Raw genomic sequence first — 21,231 nt, 5'->3', positions numbered from 1 at the left:
CTCCTGTTTCCACCCGTTTGTTTTTCATTTGCTTTGTGGTGAATTTTCTATTTTCAAGGCATATTGCTTTGAGATTTCTATCCTGATGCTTTGACGTCTTCCTTGGTCTACCCGTATTTTTTCCTTTTATAACCTTCCCGTTTTGTTTATACTTGCACCAAATTTTAGACACAGCTGACTTGGAACAACCAACTTCTTTTGCCACACTCTGTGTTGGATTTTATTGGAGTTTTATAATCCTTTCCATTGTTTCAATGGACAAATCTCAAGTTGGGGCCATGTTTCCTTTCAATTAGCCAAGTCCAACAGCTCCATTATTTTCTCCTCTACTTGATCTGGAAATAATGAAATTTAATTTGTTTGAGGGATGTTTCCCAGAATTTTCAGATATTAAACAAAAATAGTTTTGTGTCATATCTGTGATTTGTTTGGGCGGCTGTGGCTCAGTTGGTAGAGTGGGTCGGCCACAAATCGCAGGGTTGGTGGTTTGAATCCCAACCCACATGACTCCACATGCCGAAGTGTCCTTGGGCAAGACACTCAACCCCAAGTTGTTCCCAATGGCAGGCTAGCACCTTACATAGCAGCTCTGCCGCCATTGGTGTATGAATGTGTGAGTGAATGGGTGAATGAGTCACAGTGTAAAGTGCTTTGAATACTGTTAAGGCTTAAAAATGCGCTATATAAGTGCAGACCATTTACCATTTTGTTAATTTTCTACGAAGTAAAAAAGCTGGGTGAACATCCTCTAAGTGTGGTGTATAACGGTTTAATATAAATATATCCAGTATATATACATTTTGATGTACAACAATTAAAGGTCACCTTTGGAGGGGGATTAAAACAAGAGAGGTTTTTACAGCTGAAAAAAAAAGTCTGATAAAATGGCTGCTAATAACTCACCACATCAATCTCAGTGTTGGAATGGCCCATGTTACAGACAATACAGCCATTCTTCATTCGATCCAAGTGCTCTCTGGTCACAACATTTTTGTTCCCTGTAAAAACAGGAATTGCTTTAGATTTCTTGCTTCTAGAAACTTTTTTTTACTTTATTTTATTATTATATATTTTTTTATTTTAATTTTATTTTTGTCTACTAACAATGTCCAACAGTACATGTGTATATACATGCATCACAGGTTATTTGTGTAATTTTTTGTATTTTTTAATTCCCACCATAATGTCATTTCCAGCACATCTCAAATTCTGAATTGTTTTTAATACACTTCCATAGTGGAAATGACAGTGATGGAAATGTAAAATATTTTGAAATAAAATGCCCGACACCTTTGTCTTGCAAAGTAAAATTTTATAGCTAACGTTTTATGGATCCGAAATTCACACAATTTAATAATATTTTCACATTTTTTAAATAAAAGCATTCTGCTCATTTACCAGGACTTTTCTTTTGTATTCTTCAAACATAACTTTTCATTTCATGCATGCTCTTCACTGACTTGGTTAACAAATACACCAATATATATTGGTGTATATATATATTTTTTTTTAATCTTAGAAAGCCTTTTATATAATTTTTTTTTTAAATGATTTATGTTTATTTCACTCTTTGCTTAGATTAAACATGTAATAATTGTATTTTTTATCATGAATTTTCATAGTTACATTTAAAGTCTGGGATAGGGCTAAAACAATAAAAGTCTATACATAAAAGGAATTTATAAAGTATTAAAAATAATTGATGAGGGCATGGCAAAAAGTTTCTAACTTTAATGTGACCAGTCAAATGTTTTGAAACACTTACTCATTCTTTATTTACATTTTTTTCTTCTTCACATTTTAGAATAATATTAAATTCATCAAAACTATGGAATAACATAAATGGAACTATGGGAATTATGTTGTGACTTAACAAAATCCAAAATAATTAAAAACTGTGTTTTATTTTAGCACCTTCAAGGTTAGCATTCTCCTTTGCCTAGAATTTGAAGAAACATAATAAAGACAATTTCTCAACCAGCTTCTTCAGGTATCACCCTGGGATGCTTTTTTTTTATGTTGGGCAATTATCGGCTGCTTTTCTTTATTATTTGGTCCAAATCATCCATTTCTAAATCTTTTTTTTTATTATTACATTTTAGTTTTAGAATGAAATAAATTAATATGGTGGCACAATTATATTTTTGTCTACAAAACTAATTTAAATAATTTAAGCATACACCTTCAGATCGTGAGAAAGATCATGAGAAACATTTCCCTCAAGTGTCAAGTGTTTCAAAACTTTTGACCAGTAGTGTATACAAAATAAAGAAAAAAGAATCTGATTAAATCTGTTAGTTTTAATAAACATCAACCACTGGGACATGCAATGCCCTGAAGTTGAGGAAACACCCATATAAGCTAAACATTTAGGAGATATATAAGCTTTAACATGTACAGTCTTTCTCCTACAGACCAAATATATTAATAACACATTTTGCACTACACAGATTTTTGTCCATTCAAAAATCTAGAAGGAAATTGTCCCTCCACACAATAGCACCTGCAAAGTAGCAAAAAAGTGGTTCATGACTGTCACGTAATCTAAAGGCTGCTGGCTATTAAAAAAAGGGAATAGCACTTCGGTACGTCCTGCCCAAACTAGGAAATACATTAAAACAGGAATGGGAAAAAATGCACTTGAAATGTGATTTCATAGGGTCTTTAAAATTACAAATCTATCCTTATTGAAACAGATTTAATACAGGCGTGCCTTTGACTAGCAGAAAATACACAGAGCTCTTCTCAGTATGAACAATTAACCCCAAAAACTCTATGTTTTACAGATATTTGATCACATGCTGAGCAAATATTGGTTTTTCCAAACTACTTTAGAGTTCCCCAGCACTCAGCAGCAGCTGTCAAGTGGCAAACCAAGAGGTTTCACAGTGGCTAAATGTAAGGGCATCTGAGAGGATGTATTTGTGCTGATAAGAGCTACATGCAACAGAAGAAATAGATTTTTAAAGTGGAAGCCAGCTAGACCTACCTGTGCAGGTGATAACCATGTCTATTTGGCGTACCACCTCATTAAGCTTCACCACTTTGAAGCCGTCCATACTATGAGGAAACAGAAATTACAAGATATTAACCTCAAGCTTACATTCAGCTTGTGTCTGAGGTCTTTATACAGGCAGTGGGATAATATGTGTCTAAATGAAAACATACATGTGCACTTTGTCTTGTGCACAGACTTCCTGTGGCCATATGTTCGGCAAAATATGGAGAGCTCTAATATTATTTGTGGATGTCTCTGAGAGTCTAGTTTACTCAAGCTGTTTGGTGCAAATCTGCTCTATGAATATTATGTACTAAGGCAGTATAAATGTTCTGTTGTTGATATTTGAAGTTACACATTTTTCTTGAGTACTAGAGTCAAAAGAAAAAATCTAAAATGCCACCATGTACATTTCTAATGCATGTTCCTCTTCTTGTGCACAATATTCCAAATAAAAACAGTTTTCTTAATATTTCATCAAAAAAAACTTTTTTCAACCCCCCCTTGCTCCTTTCTGTTATGTAACGCCCAGTTTTAACATTCCAATCAATTCCAGATGGATAAAAGATCCACTCTACATTTTGTCTCATTGAATATTCTGCTTCACTCTGAAATACGTCACATTACAAAATGTAAAATGGGTTGTGAATGCTATTTTACACTGACTTTAAGGTTTTGGATGAACACAGAATGTTTTTGTGAACACAGAGTGTGTTTGTTTGTTTTACCAAGCCTGAAGGGCACAAATAGGGTCAATCTCTGTCACACACACGATGGCTCCAAGGGCTTTTAGAGCTGAGCAACAACCCTTTCCAACCTACAACACGAAAATAAAACATAGAGAAATATTCTCAATTTTGATTTAACAAATCATTGTACATGCAGCATATGTCCTCAGCCTTTAAGGTCAGACAGTTAAGAGAAATTAAGAGATTATTTTTACATGATGCAGATTATCTAGATTATATTTATAGAGTGCATTTTGACTGACCTCTCCAGAACCACAAACCACCACCTGCTTCCCTCCAAACATCACATCTGTTGTTCTCTTCAGACTATGAAGAAAGAGGGAGTCAACTGTGATTATACTCTTCCTCAGTATAATGATAAAGGCATCAGAGCAAGGTGTGATTTGCTAAACTAATCATAAAAACACATCTCGGCACTGAAGGTGGTCTTACCCATCCAGGATGGACTCCCTGCAGCAGTACAGATTATCAAACTTCTGTTTGGTGACGGAGTCATTGACATTCATAGCAGGGACGCAAAGCTTCCCAGCTTTGGAGAGTTGGTACAGCCTAACAGCATGAAACAAAAGAGAGAGTTTCAGATTAAGTATCAGGGAGGGTCACGTCTTTTGTATTTTGTTATGTAGTATATAGTTGATGCTGTTCATGATAAATAAGTCTCTTTAAACACATAAAAATGTAACTGTTTTTTAAAAGGTTACTATAGTGCACATTTTCCACAGTTCATCCTTACCTGTGTACACCTGTAACGCTCTCCTCCACAATCCCTCGCACTTTCTTGAAGACGCTGGGGTATTTCTTATACACCCAGTGGGTCAGATCACCCCCATCATCCAGGATCTGTGAGAAACAAAGTAAACACAAAGGGATCCTGACAATTGTTTTAAAGATTAAATACAGTTTCAGTTCTTATAATATCATTTGGACAGTAAGACCAGGGCTCAATACCATGTTTGCCTGGCAGCCTTCCATGTTGACACAGCGATCAATGCACCACCAGAAGTCGTCTTCTGATTCTCCTTTCCAGGCAAAAACGGATACGCCTTTAAAAGAAAACACATGATAAACGAGGAGTGAGTTTAGACTGTCAGGCCAAATGAAATAGTTGAGCCAGGTTGGAATTGGGAGTCAAGTCAACAGTGGATGTTTAAAGGAATGTTTACCACTCTCTGCCAAAGCTGCTGCCACTTCATTCTGAGTGGAGTAAATGTTACAGGCAGTCCAGCGACACTGAGCACCCAGAGCCACAAGTGTCTCAATCAAGACCTGAAAAAACCAGCACAGCATATCAAAACCCAAAGCATGCTTTAGCCTTAAGGGTAACTTAAGGTGTTTAATAAGCATGTTATTTCAGTTTATTCAGCATTCAACTGCTTGACAAAAAATATCTAAATTAGCAGTCAATATGGGTAGCAGGGTAGTAAATTATATATATATATATATACAGTATTATACAACTTCAAAAATTAATTGGTTAAAAAAAAGGTCAACTTATTTGGCGTGCTGTCTATAATGGAGGAGCTCGAGCACAGGACAGGGCCTGAGCTTTTAGCACCTACCCGAACTTAATTTAATGATAGCAAATACGATGTACACAACATTATTGGAATTAAATAACCACTTACTGTACACAATTTGTACACACACACAAAAAAAGAACTTATTTTTACTAAAAAGTTTTTTAATCACTAATTTCAATATACCAAATTCAGGCCCTAAAAATTATGTTCGTACACTCAAATAATTGCACTTTCACTATTGTCAGTTTTACGTAATCCTCCCATGTTAATAGTACTCAACAAATTCATGTATCAAGGGAACTTAATTAACACTGTAAGTTGATTCAACTAAAAAAAGTGTCTTGTCAGTTTTACTTAATCCATTTGCATTAGGACAACATTAATATTTTTTGTATAGTTAACTAAAACTGAGCAGAGGGTTTCTATTTCCAAAGCTTTGCATGGGACTTGACAGAGAGAGTAAATTTGTAAATTAAAAGTGCTGTAAGCTATTTTGATTCAAAGGCTCAGTCACATGAAAGCTTCAGAACGATAAAATCGCTTACAGCACATTTAAGTGCTATTTTACATGTCTTTGTGCAAGATGAATATATAGGGGATACTTGTTAGTGTTTAATGATTTGTTATAATGAGATTTAGAAGAATTTTGGTTTTGTTGTAGCTTGGGGGTTACCATCATGAGTGGAGTTTGAGCCAAGGTTAAGGACCAATTAACTTTTAGTAACCTGTATGTTGCTTTATCCATTGAGCAATTACTGTGCTAACCATAGCATAGTGACAAAGTTACACTCAGTAGTGCTTCCCACCACTATGTATTTAGTATGATAGCATTTACTGTCACTAACTAGCATTTCACTAAAAGTGTATCATTTAAGTGATTTTGACATGTCACATTTTTGTTGGGTTTACTTGATTCAGTTTGGTTCCCTCTACTTCAGGTATTTAAATGGATTAAAGTTATAGTAATTTTAATTAAAGACAACTTATTTCAAACACTTGGAACCACTGTTCATGACTGAATCATATTCAACCAAAGAGTTGTTTTTTTGAGTCCGGCAACAGCACCCTATTTACTTTTTATCTAAAAATAAATAAACATAATAGGTTTAAAATCAAACACTATTGTTTTAGGTTGAGAGAAGGTTGAATATACGTGTGGCCCTGCAGAGCTAGTAGAAATGAACCTACTGCAGTCTGTGCAGTGATGTGGGTGCAGCCAACCACTTTAGCCCCAGCGAGGGGTTTCTCGCCCTGGGCTCGCTTCCGCAGGGAAATTAGTGCAGACATATCTGTGGATTGAGAGGGTACATTGTTATTAAAGGTATGAGGGCAAAAATGTCATTATTATCATTATCATTATCATATATATCATTATTAGGTTTAAACACTTTCAAAAGGACAGTGGGAAAGACTTTAAATGTGAATTGATTGTGGTGGATACATTGAGCTCGTGACCCAAAAAAGACAAAACCAGGCCACTGAATGGAGACCATTGATTGTTCCTGACAGCAGCAGCTGTTACCGAACCATGTCAGCTTGACAGCACTTATTCAACACCTGTGTTTGTGCACAACAGGTACAACAGATGTCTTGAGACAACAATACTTGAATAAACTGTTAACATTAATTTACAGAACTTGACTATGACACAAAAGATGACAGAATATCAGCCGAGCTCTGGTTTTGCCAATGTGTTTACATTAAAGGGATAGTTCACCCAAAAATTAAACTTATGTCATAATTTACTCACCCTCATGTTGTTCCAACCCTGTATTATTTTCTGTCTTCCATGGAACACAAAAGGAGTCTAGGAAGAATGACATCCTCAGTCACCATTCACTTTCATTGTTTGGAAAAACGATGCAATGATAGAGAATGGTGACTGATGCTAACATACTGCCCGACATCTCCTTTTGTGTTTCACAGGAAAAAGAAAGTCATGAGTTTGGAACAACATGAGCGTGAGTAAATGATGACTATCCCTGTCAAATAGATCTGCATACAGTAATGGTTATACAAGTGCAGCATCTTATTGCAATCACATGAAACCAACATGTTCCTACAAAGGACAGGTCAGAAATCCTAACACTTAATATAAAGGAGTGAATCTCCTTACCTTGTTCTGCAATCTCAATCTCCCGCCGACCAAACTCAGATTGTTTGATGTTCTTGACGCAGAAGTCACTGCTGCCCTTTGAGTTGACCTGGCTTTTCTCACGAGGAGACGTCTCGTCATCTGAACTGTCAGTGTACGAGGCCGCTACAATAATTTACATTGGAGAAAAACAACAATGCATTCAACTATGATTATGGCATATCAACTTCACACTAATCATATCAAATCAAGCAATTACATTTTTTAATTTTATATGAAAACAATTTCACAAAATGAATTTTTACTTTTGGAAAGTTGACAGGTCCTGTGGTGTGACATGCTATACTCCCATCTATTTTAAAAAGCAATTAGCAATTCTTTTGTAATTATTATACATGCCGTTTTTATGACAACATTTTTACAGAGAGACTAAATAGAATATTAGTGAAGGCAAAATGTGAAAAACTTTAAGCAAAATCTTTTAAAGTTATGGTGCCAAGGACCTAAAATATAAATTTTCCCATTTACATTTAAATGCATTGTAATAACAGTTTTTGAAGTTGATAAAAATACAATCCATGGACATTTTCTTCTGATCTTGCAAACTAATTTTGTAATGTCTGTTTGTGAGCAGTCTGCTGTTTTTGAAGCAGGGGGTCCATCTGTCACAAACATAGGAATGTTTATCCCTCACTTTTTGTATTTCTTTGGAACTATTTAGGAATGTGAATTTGTCTTATCCAGGGCCAATGCTACAAAAGGTCTGTAGTGCTCTATTTATACTGGCCTGGGATTATTTCACACAATAAACAACGAGCATGGACAAGAAATAAACAGTTTTAGTCACAATTATTTTTTAGCTGATGAAAAGTTTTTGCTATAAACTTAATACAAATCACTTTACATACTAAATATGTTTTTTGACCTACAATGTACAGTATACATTAAACTGGTAACACTTTACAATGAGGTTCCATTTGTTAACATTAGTAAATGCATAAGGTATCATGAACAAACAATTATCAATATACAACTATAATAATAATAATACAACTTTTGATTTAAAAAAAATATTAGTATATGTTAAAATTAACATTAAACAAAATGAATAAATGCTGTAAAATAATTGTCCATTTTTAGTTTATGTAAACTAATTGTGTTAACTAATTTTAACAAATGTGACCTGATTTTAAAGTGTCACCATTTATTATAGATTTATTTAACAACTTACACCACATTAATTGACTTTTGCAGTTTATGTCACTTTTCCAATGAACTGCATATGATCATGCTTCTTTTTTTTTTTGGACACTTAAGCCACATAAAATATGTGAATTAAAATGTATGAATGTCATTGCATTAGATAAAATATCAAACCAAGGGCCATCTGCAAAAAAATACAAATCTTTTCTCATAATTAACTTGACTTTAATTTTTTTTAATTATCTAACTAACTATGAGGTAATTTTGGGGGGATGTAGAAGCCAGTTCCCTGGTATCAGACTAGCCACAGGTGTAGTTCATCACAGAGTGTCCAAATCTTTGACTTTTTCACTTTTATTTAAATATTTAGTTTGAAAAGGGTACTTGTGCTATCCTTTAAAATAAATGCCAATTAGTTTGACATTTTGTTTTATAATGTAAATACTTTCCGTGCCACTGTACATTGATATGTGCATGTGGGTGTGCATGTGTGTGTGTGTGTGTGTGTGTGTGTGTGTGTGTGTGTGTGTGTATCAGCTCTATGCCTGGCCTGTGGTGAGGGTCGCTGTGGCACAGACCTGAGCTGTAGCTGTCCGTGGAGGACTGAGAGATGGAGCGAGACAAGGAGCGACGCCCGGTCTTTGTAGGGAACTTGCTGAACTCCTGTTTGTCCTCTTGGTTAGCAAACTGAATCTGCTGCAGTAAGATGTAGGTATGGAAAAGGAGAGGATGGGGGAAGAGATCAAAACATGAACATGTGTTTTTGTTGTACATAACTTTAAAGCAGTGCAGAATAAAAACATTTGCAAAATTCAGCATCCAAAGAATTAAACCGCCTTTTTACACACCAAAGTAGCTGATAATTAAAGCAAGACTGCAGTTACTTTATGGTAATACGATATAAAGTATTACACCATAATGGAGTACATTTACATTGTTAAGCAAGAATTTAATCTAACCAGTGTTCATTGCCTTTTTTATTTTAGCCCATAATTTTAAAAATCCCTTTGTTTGTTGGTATAAATTTGAAATAAAACTACAGAAAATTAAATACATTACAATACTCTAGAGAACAGCATGGCTTGTACATGGTCTAAATAAAGCCAAAAGGCAGCTATAAAACAGTATCCGCTCACTGCTGTATTAAAATACTTGACAATTACATAACAGATGTGGGGAACAGATATCTCATCAGGGGATTTCAGTGTCATTTCAGATATTTTAATAATGCAAAACTTTAAATATTCATGGGATGTGTGGTTATTTACTGATTTAAAGCTGGTGGATTTGTGTGCATTCTTGTTTTGTGAAGGATGCAGGTAAAACTGACTGATGGTAGAGCAACGACTTTCAAATAAGCTGCTATATTTGCTGTACCTCAAAAAATCATCAGAATTTGTTCTAGTAGTGTAAGTCATACAAAGTCATATGTGCTGAAATCACAGCCCATATAACACCATAAGACAGATTAATAATTGTTTTACATAACATGGTAAAAACCTGATGTATGAACGATCTATCTGTCTGAAATGGAAGAGAGGATAGTGAGGGCTGGTGTAACTGGGTCTGGGTTTGAAGGCAGACTATTCGATATTACCACTAATGTGCAGCTAAACCACTGAAGCAGAGCTCTATTTTTGACTGCACTCCTTCTGTAGACCAGATTTATCATTCCTTCATACACAGAAGTCTATTCCACTGACATGGATCGTCAGACACTCTGCATCAAAGCATATGAAGACCCATATTTACAGTGAAAAAATGTACAGCAAATCATCCTAAATCATTTGGATTTATATGTAACCAAACATAGACTGTCACTGTTGCTTCACTTTCCTGGCAGCCAGAGTGGCTGAAAAAAAAAAAACAGATGAAAAAACAGCTGTGTTCTGTTCACCAACATTAACTGAGGTATCCTCCATCCTGTGACCTTAACATCTGAACATCATTTGAGTGTGTATGAATTCCAGACAGGAAAAAATGCATTTATGTGTGTGCTTGTTGGTTATAAGCTGTCAAAAATCAGAGCATCTATTACACTGTTTATGGTTCAAGTGCAGACATGAGAAAAATACAGAGCTCTTCTGTCTGTGTGGTATATGATAACATGAGATTTCATCCAGGGGATAATGTCTCAAGGATCTGATCAAAGACTACCACGTCCCTGCAAAAATTGCTGGACAATTCAGCAGTACCCATGAATTTGAAACTTTTCCAAAGCAAAACAGCAGCTGCCATCACAATTCATACTGTGAAATCTAAGCAATATGGAGACCCAATGGGAAATTGTTTTGCTCAGAGCTTGCTCTTTCTTAGCTCAGGAGACATCATGAAGTTCTAAGTTATGTTTGATTTAAATAAATGTTCTGGGTCACATATGAGTTAAGCTCAATTGACAGCATCATGTTGAATACCACGAAAAATAATTTAGACTCATTACTTGTTTATTAAAAAAGCAAAAATTGTTGAAAACTGTTTTTCATGTCTCTTATTTTAGAAAGTTCAGTTTTAGTTTATTGTCTTGTTATCTTGTTTAGAGTTCTGTTTGTTCATTGGCTTATGTTTCCCCATGTCCATGTATTTAAGCCCTCATGTTTGCCATTGTCTCTTGTCTAGTATTGATGTATGTATATGTAGCCATGTTTAAGTCTAGTCATGTTTATGTTTAGTTTAGTTCATGTGTTGAGTTAGGGTTTTCACGATTGTACTTGGGTTCTTCAATTCACGTCATCGTCTTCGTCTTCGTCATTGCCAATGCGACTGCCAGCTACAAGGTTACAGAATACTAGACCGCCCATTATGGACCCAGCAGTTCGACTCTTGCATCTTCGTCAGGGGAATCAACCCCTGGAGGATTACGTGGAGTATTTTTGTGCTCTGGCATGCCAGGTGAACTTCAATGAGGTTACCCTCAAAGCCAATTTTTGTTTTGGAAAAATTGAGCCAACCTCTCCCTTAATGCCTAGCAGTCGCAGTCCAATTAACCTGGCTCAATATATCGACCTCACCCTACAGATCACTGGTTCCACGTTCACTGTGGGGGAGGCGGACGGCGAGCCAGAGTTCCACGTCATGGCCGCCACCGAGCCAGAGTTTTACGTCATGGCTGCCAAGCCAGCATCCCGTCATTACCAATGAGCCCATGCGTGCCATGGCCAACAAGTCAACGGCATGTCTGCGGTGGCCAACGAGCCAACGTTGCCAGCCTCGTCTGTCCCAGAGCCTTGCACTGCCAACTTCGTCCTCACGGAGGAGGAGGAGGAGGAGAAGGGATTTCATCTCTGAGTCTCAGTCCATGCCCACTCTACCCACGACCACAGGGACCATCTCCGAGTATCTGCCCATGTACACGACCACGGAGGTCATTTCCCAGTTATCCACGTCTCCACCTTCCACGACCTTGCCCCACGTCATGGTAGCCAAGACAGAGTCAGCTCTAGGCCATGTCACAGCCGAGCCAGAGTCAGCTCCAGGCCATGTCGCAGCCGAGCCAGAGTCAGCCTGCCCCATGCCACGTCACAGCCATGCCTCAGCCTGCTCCATGCCACGTCACAGCCACGCCTCAGCCTGCTCCATGCCACGTCACAGCCGAGCCTCAGCCTGCTCCATGCCACGTCTCAGCCGAACCTCAGCCTGCTTCAGGCCACATCGCAGCCGAGCCAGAGTCAGCTCCAGGCCACATCGCAGCCGAGCCAGAGTCAGCTCCAGGCTACGTCGCAGTCGAGCCAGAGTCAGCTCCAGGCCACGTCACAGTCGAGCCAGAGTCAGCTCCAGGCCACATCGCAGCCGAGCCAGAGTCAGCTCCAGGTCACGTCACAGCCGAGCCAGAGTCAGCTCCAGGCCACGTCGCAGCCGAGCCAGAGTCAGCTCCGTGCCACGTCGCAGCTGAGCCAGAGTCAGCTCCGTGCCACATTGCAGCCACGCCTCAGTCTGCTCCGTGCCACGTCAAATCCAAGCCTCAGCCTGCTCCGTGCCACGTTGCAGCCGAGCCTCAACCAGTTCCGTGCCACGTCACAGCCGAACCTCAGCCTGCTCGTACCATGTCACAGTCAAACCTCAGTCTGCTCCGCGGTCCAGGCCCACCTCTGCTCCACGGTCCATGCCTGCCTCTGCTCCACGGTCCAATTCGTCATTGCCAATGCCATTGCCAGCTACAAGCGTTACAACAGTAAGGCACTTACTATGGAAGTGAATGGGCGAGTCCATAAAAATTAAAAGACACACTGTTTCCAAGGTATAGCAACAAGATGTAAACATTATACGTGTTTACGTGATTTTAGAGTGATTAAATCAGGGATTTTCTGACATTACAGCGTTTACCAGATTACACGTTTTCCGGTGTTACATCATGACACTGAAGTTGTAATATTTGACATTTAAATTTTTATGCATTTACCAGATGCTTTTATCCAAAGAGACATACAGTGCATTCAAGGTATACAATTATCAGTTTGTGTGTTCCTGGGAATCACATAAATGTGTAACATTTGATCTCCATGGCCGTTAGTGCTGACAGTGACTGGGGAACGACCTCCTTGGCCGTGAGCGCTGGCAGCGACTGGGGAGCAGGAGCCCTTCTCCTCCTCTTCCGGATGGCCATGAGCACTGCTGTGGGAATGGCGTCTGTGGTCAAGGACACTGGCACTGGGACAGACAAAGCTTCAGGCGTTGGCTCTGGGATGGACACGGCTTCAGGCGCTGGCTCGGGGACGGACAAGGCACTGGCTTGTTGGCCATGGCAGGCGTGGGCGCTGGCTCATTGACCGTGGCAGGTGTGGGCACTGGCTTGTTGACCGTGGCAGGCGTGGCCTCTGGCTCGTTCACCCACACCTATCAAATCACTTCTGAAGATATTGATTTAACCAATGGAGTCTTGTGGATTACCTTTATGCTGATTTATGCATTGCATTATGTGAACCAAAAGAGCTGAGAAATTCTTCTAAAACAATTCATTTGAGTTCAGCAGATGAAAGAAAGTCACACACAGGATGATATGAGGGTGGGAAAATGATGAGAAAATGTTCATTTTTGGGTGAACAATTCCTTTAAAATCCTTAGAAAATATAAAAATAGACACAACTGAGACCAGTATTGACATAAACAAGTACAGAGCTATAAAATTAATGGAAGGCATAGAGAAATATTTGAGTTCATATTGAAATCTCTGACATTTGACAGCAGATTTTGGTATCTTGGTAAATCTGATCACAGTGTGTGACAGTTAAGATCTGAAACTCTAGAAATACATGTGAGATTCTCAGGGAAAAAATATGAGAAACAGGAGATAATATTTAGATAATATTTTAATCTCATCTCACTCTAGGAGAAGCATTTCTGATATTGACAAGATCTCATTTGTGATTTTCCTTTCCAATGGGGAGATTTTCCTGAAACTGTTCCACACACTGCACATGACTTCAGATACCAGTCTGATTTAATGTGACCCACAGCTGTGCCTAACTCAAAACAGTCAACAATCTAAGATTCAATATAAGATTATCAGTTCCATTATTTATTAATTGATTTATCTGTTATCTAACATATGATTTGCCAGACAGCACACAAGTCCTAAGTTTATGCATGTTTGGACACAAAACTGCAGGGACATGCTGGTGAAGTTGACATAACACACAGCTGATGTTTCAAGGAAATTGAAGAGATAAAAAAAATGCCTTTGTGAGGCGGGAGTGTGACCCTGAGGCAGAGCTTTGAACTGAAATAATTGGACAGTGATGAGAGAATAGTGGAATAAAATTCTGCAGGTGAAAGACTCAGACAGAAAGGTCTCTTGGGTCTCTGGACCATGATGAAAGTTTCAGCTCATTTCATTGCACTGTCCATTTAATGATTGAATTGTACATTACTGAATTAATTTTTAACAGGCTGACAATGCAGTCATAATCCGGAGAGGCTGTGGATTATGTTAAATCTTTGACAATAAAGTGAATCTTCATGCACCAAAAGTTGACTTCATGAAGGACGGTGTCAAAAGACAGTTTACTAATAACTCATGACTGTGGCTGGTTGTGATTCTGACATTTAGGTTTAGTAAACAGTCACTATTCCCTGAATATCTCTGTTCTGACACATATCAGCCAGACTCTATTCCCCACCATACTCTGAGCAGTGATTGCTCATTGCAGATCTATTTTAGTCTAGGCTTAGAAACTAGGCTTAATCAGTCTTTGAGAAACCAGCACGATGCCTCAAACCTTCCACGCAAGGAAAGAGGAACTGAGAACTTATACATTCGAAATTAATACAATATTTCCTTTTGACTATGTGACAATGATTTAGCTTAATATCATCCAAAAAAGGGTATTTAGGTAGATGTAAGTGCTAAATTTAATCTCAATACATTACAGGGGCTAGTTTGAGGCTGCTGATTTTAATGTGTGATTTTTAATAAATCAATAATCAATTGACAAATTCAAAGGATATTTTAAAGGTCAATTTAACTGGATTGCATCTTAAGTATAAAAAACATTAGACATAGACTGAATTAGTGTTCTAGTGAAATGAAAAATTGATTGAATAGTGTGTCTACTATTTTATTTCTAACTCTTAAAATTGATCATGTTCTTCACAAAGTATAAAGAACACAAAACAAAGTGAAACTTTTTTTTTTATTCCCAAATCACTGACTGTCAAATTTAATTCCCAAAATATCTAGTAATATAAGTAATATAAGCTTTTATTGTTATGTCCTGCTGTAGAGGGTGGAAGAAAGGATAATGAGGCACTTACCCTGGGAAAGTCATAGCCATAGTTCATGGTCCCTGTCTGTGGCGGCTGCCTCTGGCCTGTGTCTGCCTGTGTGTATTGTTAAAACTGGTGTTTCACCGATGCACTTCTACACAAAAGAGGGTGGAGGAGGGAGGATTCTGCAGAGTTCTTACAGCGGACATGAGAGTATGGGAGGTGACAAGGGAACCAATAAATCAACCACTCACAAACCTGACCAGCCTCTGTTTACTTTCACTCCCTATCTTTCTGTTGTCCACCATTCCCTCTAACCACTAGGTATAACCACTATTATGATTATAAACTTTGAAACCTTTACAACCTGACTTCATTAAATATGAAAATACCACTAGATAGTGATAATTCTAGATGGCCCTGAGAAATTAGAAGTTAACAATATTTACAGTTTTTCTCAATCGCTTTGTCTAATATTTTTGAAACAGTCTTAGCATTCTCTAAACTGTAAGTGCAATTGTAACAACTGTTTTATGGAATATCACAACTCTATTGCATATCTGCAAAATGTAGTAAATCACCCAAACATTTACAGTTTTTCTGAATTGCTAAAACACAAAACCCCATTCACTGAACCAAATGCTAAGTGGCCTAAACCCATTTGTCGAATCAATCACTCTTTTTGCAAAACTCTAAACACATTCTCACTCACTAAAACACATTTCACACTGTGATGCACTTGTGTTGCAAAATGGTAAATAAGGCCTGCAAAAGTTAAACCCAACTACAACAGTTGTCATCGTTTACACACAACGACTCAAAATTGTTCTCACTTGTTTCTAATGATGCGAAAATGTGATGCTGAGGCAGAATTAAATGTGTTTTTCATTTAGTGTTCTTTGGAGTTTTGCAGTTGGACTACTGATTTTTACGGTATGCAAGTACTGAAAATACAGACATTCAATACTGTATTACTTGTAGTACTTACAGTATACAGTCTATTCACTGTACTACTGTAAGTTGTGATTTTTTTTAAAGTAACTGCAAAATGTGCTTACTATATACAATAAAAATTCTGAAACTACATGCCCTAGATGCTGTGTTCTCCATTTTCTGATGAAGTGTCTAATGGATCCTCTGTAGTGTTTATATATTGACTTGTTTGATTTTGATCACAGATTAAATGGTTTTGAGGTGATTGTTTGATTTTGCCAGAAGAGTCAGAGGTTTTGTGAATGTAGTTTACCGTTTTTCTCAAATGCTAAAACACAAAAGCCAATCCTCTAAACCAAATGACCAGTTGTCTAAACACATTTACTAAATCTAGCCATCATTTTCCAATATCATAAACACATTTCACATGAAGACACAATTCACAAAACACAATCCTCCGTTCTCATAAATCTTAACACATTTTTCCTTGCTAAAACACAAGTTGCAAAAGAACTCTGCTCATATTCTCAAATGAAAGCTCATGTGATGCAAAATGCTTGCCACAGTCAGCAATATTTGAACACAATGAACACACCTGGCATCATTCATTACACACAATGACTCAAAATTGAAGACACTTGTTGCTAATGCTGTGACCACATGTATAAAAGCAAGTTCAGAGTGCACAGTTTGCTGAAGATTCCAAACAAACACAATGGATGATGGCAGCGTCAGGGGAAGAGGAATTCGAGTCAGAGGAGGGAGAAGAGCTGGCCATGGAAGAAGAGGAGCAGGCCAACGAGGAAGAGGAGGAGCAGGCCAACGAGGAAGAGGAGGAGGCCAACAAGGGAGAGGAGGAGGCCAACAAGGGAGAGGAGAAGGTCCAGGAAGGAGAGCAAGACAACCTCGCACCATCATTACGGACGAGATGCGAGCAACAGTCATTGACCATGTCATTGTCCATGGCATGACAATGGCTGAAGCAGGACTAAGAGTCCGTCCAAACCGGAGTAGGTTCACCGTGGCCACCATTATCAGGGCATTCAGACAACACAACAGGTATTAACATAGCATAACAGCTATGTCTGTTTGTGGGGTTACTTTGTGGAATAATCTGGGGCTTGAATTAAAGCAGTGTCAAGGCATTCACAATTTCAAACGTCTTTACAAACGAAAGGTCTGGTTCCATTACAATGACATTGTGGTTTGATTGTATTCATGTTGTGTGGATTGTTGGATTAGTTATTATTTAGTTACCCTTGTGGTATTCCGTCTACCATTGTTGGTAGTTGTTCGATCATTATGTACTCTTGTGGTATTCCATCTACCATTGTTGGTATTTGATTATCATTGTTACCTGTGGAAATATCTGTATATTATTAATATGTATGGTATGAATGTGTGGTTTTGACTTGTGCAACCACTGTTTCTAAATGAGGTATTATTATTACTATTATTATTATTCTTTTTTTTATTTTTTTTATTATTATTATTTTCTCTTTGAGATTATTGATGAAGGAAGCAGCTATTTTTTGTTTGTATAAATTCTTTGATAGACTGGGGTGGGGTTTAATAAGTTTTACTTCTTCCCACTCCATTTTCAAGCATAAGTGTATAAGTTATTATTATTGTGTATCTTTTCTGTTGTCACACTATTTTTGCTTGAAAATAAATAAATAAATAAATTGTACTCTATTGCTTTCTTTGTCACAATACAATTTTACAAGCCTGTGAAAGTAGTCTATTGGTTTCAAATCAGTTGTTACTGTATTGTAAAACATGTCAATTGACAACACATGTTTCTTTCTTTAGAGTTGAAAGAATGCCACATAGAGGTGGGAGGGTTGCCATATTTACAGCGGCACAAGAAACCCTCATTGTGGATATGGTTCGTGAGAACAACCTCATCAGACTCCGGAGATCAGAGACAAAGTCATTGCCGATAATGTCAACTTTGAGAGCATTGATGATTTCAGCTTGGCCACAATAGACCGAGTTCTCCGGCCAAAAGATGCGGATGAAACAGGTCTATAGGGTTCCCTTTGAGCGCTAACTCTGCGCGACACAAAGACCTACGTTACGAGTATGTGCAAGTAAGTATACATCCATGTTCACAGTACAGTTAGTGGACATACTGTGTTGCTCAGTGGCCTACATTACTTCTGGACAATACTGTGCTACCTGATTGACTGTTGTTCTGAACACCTGTGCACTTTCACATTTTCACAGAAGATATTACAGTTGGGCCGATGGCCAGACCTCATGAGTACCTCTTCCTGGATGAGGCTGGCTTCAACCTGCAGAAACGTAGGCAAAGAGGCCGTAACATCATTGGCCAAAGAGCCATCACTGAGGTTCCTGGCCAACGGGGGGGTAATATTACTCTTTGTGCGGCCATGTGTTTGGAGGGGCTTGTCCACCGGCATGCTGTCCTTGGGTCTTACAACACCCAACGTCTCCTCACCTTCCTAGAGGAACTAAAAGACATCCTCCAGGACCGCCAACAACACCATCCTGGGCCCGCACATAACATTTATGTGATCATTTGGGACAATGTACGCTTCCACAGAACAAACCAAATCAGAGAGTGGTTCACCACTGTAACATATTCAATGGAAAGTATGGGCAAGGAGGAGGCAAGAACCGGCTTGACAATATAAATCATAGTTTAATGGTAAACTTAAAGACAACAAAAACACACATGACGGACATGTCCGCTAACGATCTCTCTCTCCCGCACGGCCCTCTGCAGTCAGCCTTTAAACCTCACGGAGGCATAATTAGCCTAATACAAGACCGGGTGTGTAGTATCACGACCTGGCCCCGCCCTCTGCCCTGCCACAACCACCAACAGTAACCACTTTTTAAACGTCTGTCTGCCACCCTACTCCCCTTTCCTGAACCCTATAGAGGAGTTCTTCTCATCGTGGAGATGGAAGGTTTATGACAGACAACCATACACTAGAGAGAACCTCCTAAGGACAATGGAGCTGGCCTGTGTTGACATCCCAGTGGAGGCCTTCCAAGGATGGATTAAGCCATTCCAGGGCGTTTTCCCGCGGTGCCTGGCAAGAGACAATATAGCCTGCGATGTGGATGAGGTGATGTGGCCCGATGCAGCTCAGCGACATGATGCCGCACAGTGATTGTGGTGTGTGTGTGGTGTGAATAAAGTAAATAAAAAAACTTCACACCCTGATCATGTTTTCAAGAGTACTGTTGTGTGCAATAGATTCTGTTTTTGCATTGAGTTGTGTTACAGTAGTGTACATGCAGAATTTACTATAGATTTATACTCTTCATATGAAACTCACAAATCTAAATGCCTAATCCTCTGCAGAGATCTAAGAAGATCCATTACTCTAAAGTTTCTAAAAATATGCATTGGCAGTTATGAAACAAAGAACCTTCTCACAAATTGAGCATTGTGTTTTCAATTGTTTTGCTGTAGTGTGTAATGATGTGTATAGTGTTTACATTTTTGAAAGCTTCGAGCTGCTCTTTTGGTGTGAAAGTTTGAGTTTTGAAGTGAGAAGGTGTGGTTGTGTTTATGTAGCTTTAGAAAATGGTGTTGTGTTTAGACATTGGGGAACATGGAGGAAACATTTGTGAAATGTGTTTTAGCATTTGAGAAAAACTGTAAAGATTTGTTTTGTGTTTAAAGCTGTGAGAAAATGGGTGAAGATTTTAAGAAATGTGTTTTAGCAATTCAGAAAAACAGTAATTCATGCTTCAAAACCTAGTTATTGCATCAGTAAATTGGCCAAAGTTTTTTGTCATTGTGTGAGCCGTACTGATCAAAATGTTTAGATGTTTTTTCACCATGGCAGTCAACCCTGGAAAAGTTTGTTATATACATATTTCATTTTTGTTCTAATTTTTTTGTTGACACTGACTGCTTACTCTATACAAGAATGTCAGTTTTGTCTAGCTGAATGCTATTGTGTATCACACTGAGCTTTTTAGATACCGATTTCAACAGTAGGTAAAAGTTTACTGGGAAAAGTCAATACTGAATTCAGTAATAATGTAGTACACTAAAAAATGATCTGTACATTTGCATGTATACAATAAATGTATTTTTGTAGCAATGTGTTACATGTAAACAGGAAATTCACATTCACATGTCCATTTTTACACATTTCTTACATGTAAAGTCATATATAGTGAACAGAAAATTGCCATAAAATGTCATCCGTGCAAACATAATATTATAAAAAACAAACACCTTCAAGTCAACACGCCCAGTCTGAGGATGACGCCCAGATGGCCGACGTGTTTGCCCGGGCCTCTGTCAGCATGGGTTGGACTGGAACCCTCTGTCCTCCCCAGAGCCTTCACGGCTAGATGATGGGTTCCTCGGGTCCAGGCGCCGCTCACAGCCACCCCGGTTCCTTTCTTACCGGAGGTGCATGATGAGCTGAAGAGGTCATGGAGGGCACCATTCACTGCCCGGAACCGACCTCCTCGCTCATCCGATCTCACTACCCTCGCCAGTGGGGTGGCCCACGGGTACTTGGAGGTCCCCCAGGACAGTGTGGTTGCAATCCACCTGTGTCCCGAGAACGCCGCCACCTGACGGGATCGCCCGGTGCTCCCCTCCAAGGATGAAGGATGATGTCATCATTGACTACCAAAGCATACAGCGCCACTGGACAGGCCGCCTCCACTCTGCATGCCATGGCCCTCCTGCAAGTTCACCAGGCCAAGGCACTCAAAGATCTGCACTTGGGTAGTCCTGAATCTGGTCGAGATGTGGGAGGTAGACAAAGCTCGCTTTCTCAACACACCCATCTCCCAGCTCGGTCTATTCAGCGACACTGTTGACGACTTCACCCAGCAGTTCTCAGCGGTGAAGAAACAGGGCAAGCTCACCCCGGTTCAGAGCATCTCTTTTCTTGGCATGGAGTTAGACTCAGTCTCAATGACAGCACGCCTCACCAACAAGCGTGTGCAGTCGGTGCTTAAATGCCTCACCTTATTCAAGCCAGGCACAGTGGTTCCTCTAAAATAATTCCAGAGGCTCCTGGGGCA

At 38.8% G+C, this 21,231-nt stretch overlaps 1 protein-coding gene across 5 annotated transcripts in view; it reads right to left on the bottom strand.

Moving 5' to 3' along the window:
- Positions 1–21,231, bottom strand: part of LOC127630519 (S-adenosylhomocysteine hydrolase-like protein 1) — a 35,988-nt gene that overhangs the window by 3,401 nt on the left and 11,356 nt on the right. For 2 of the 5 annotated variants that reach the window (XM_052108104.1, XM_052108100.1), the window contains exons 2-12: positions 9,144–9,258; positions 7,384–7,527; positions 6,456–6,556; positions 4,911–5,013; positions 4,696–4,790; positions 4,481–4,587; positions 4,180–4,296; positions 3,990–4,053; positions 3,727–3,815; positions 2,990–3,060; positions 904–998 (exon numbers count right to left, since the gene is read on the bottom strand). In XM_052108104.1, the coding sequence (XP_051964064.1) occupies positions 904–998; positions 2,990–3,060; positions 3,727–3,815; positions 3,990–4,053; positions 4,180–4,296; positions 4,481–4,587; positions 4,696–4,790; positions 4,911–5,013; positions 6,456–6,556; positions 7,384–7,527; positions 9,144–9,258 (1,101 nt within the window). Of the gene's footprint in view, positions 1–903; positions 999–2,989; positions 3,061–3,726; positions 3,816–3,989; positions 4,054–4,179; positions 4,297–4,480; positions 4,588–4,695; positions 4,791–4,910; positions 5,014–6,455; positions 6,557–7,383; positions 7,528–9,143; positions 9,262–15,312; positions 15,415–21,231 lie in introns of those variants that run through there. The other 3 variants (XM_052108101.1, XM_052108103.1, XM_052108099.1) reach the window with 3 other exon arrangements.

The sequence above is a fragment of the Xyrauchen texanus genome, chromosome 37, assembly GCF_025860055.1.
Source record: "Xyrauchen texanus isolate HMW12.3.18 chromosome 37, RBS_HiC_50CHRs, whole genome shotgun sequence".
Classification (NCBI taxonomy): domain Eukaryota; kingdom Metazoa; phylum Chordata; class Actinopteri; order Cypriniformes; family Catostomidae; genus Xyrauchen; species Xyrauchen texanus.
This window is presented reverse-complemented; position numbering and strand designations above follow the sequence as displayed.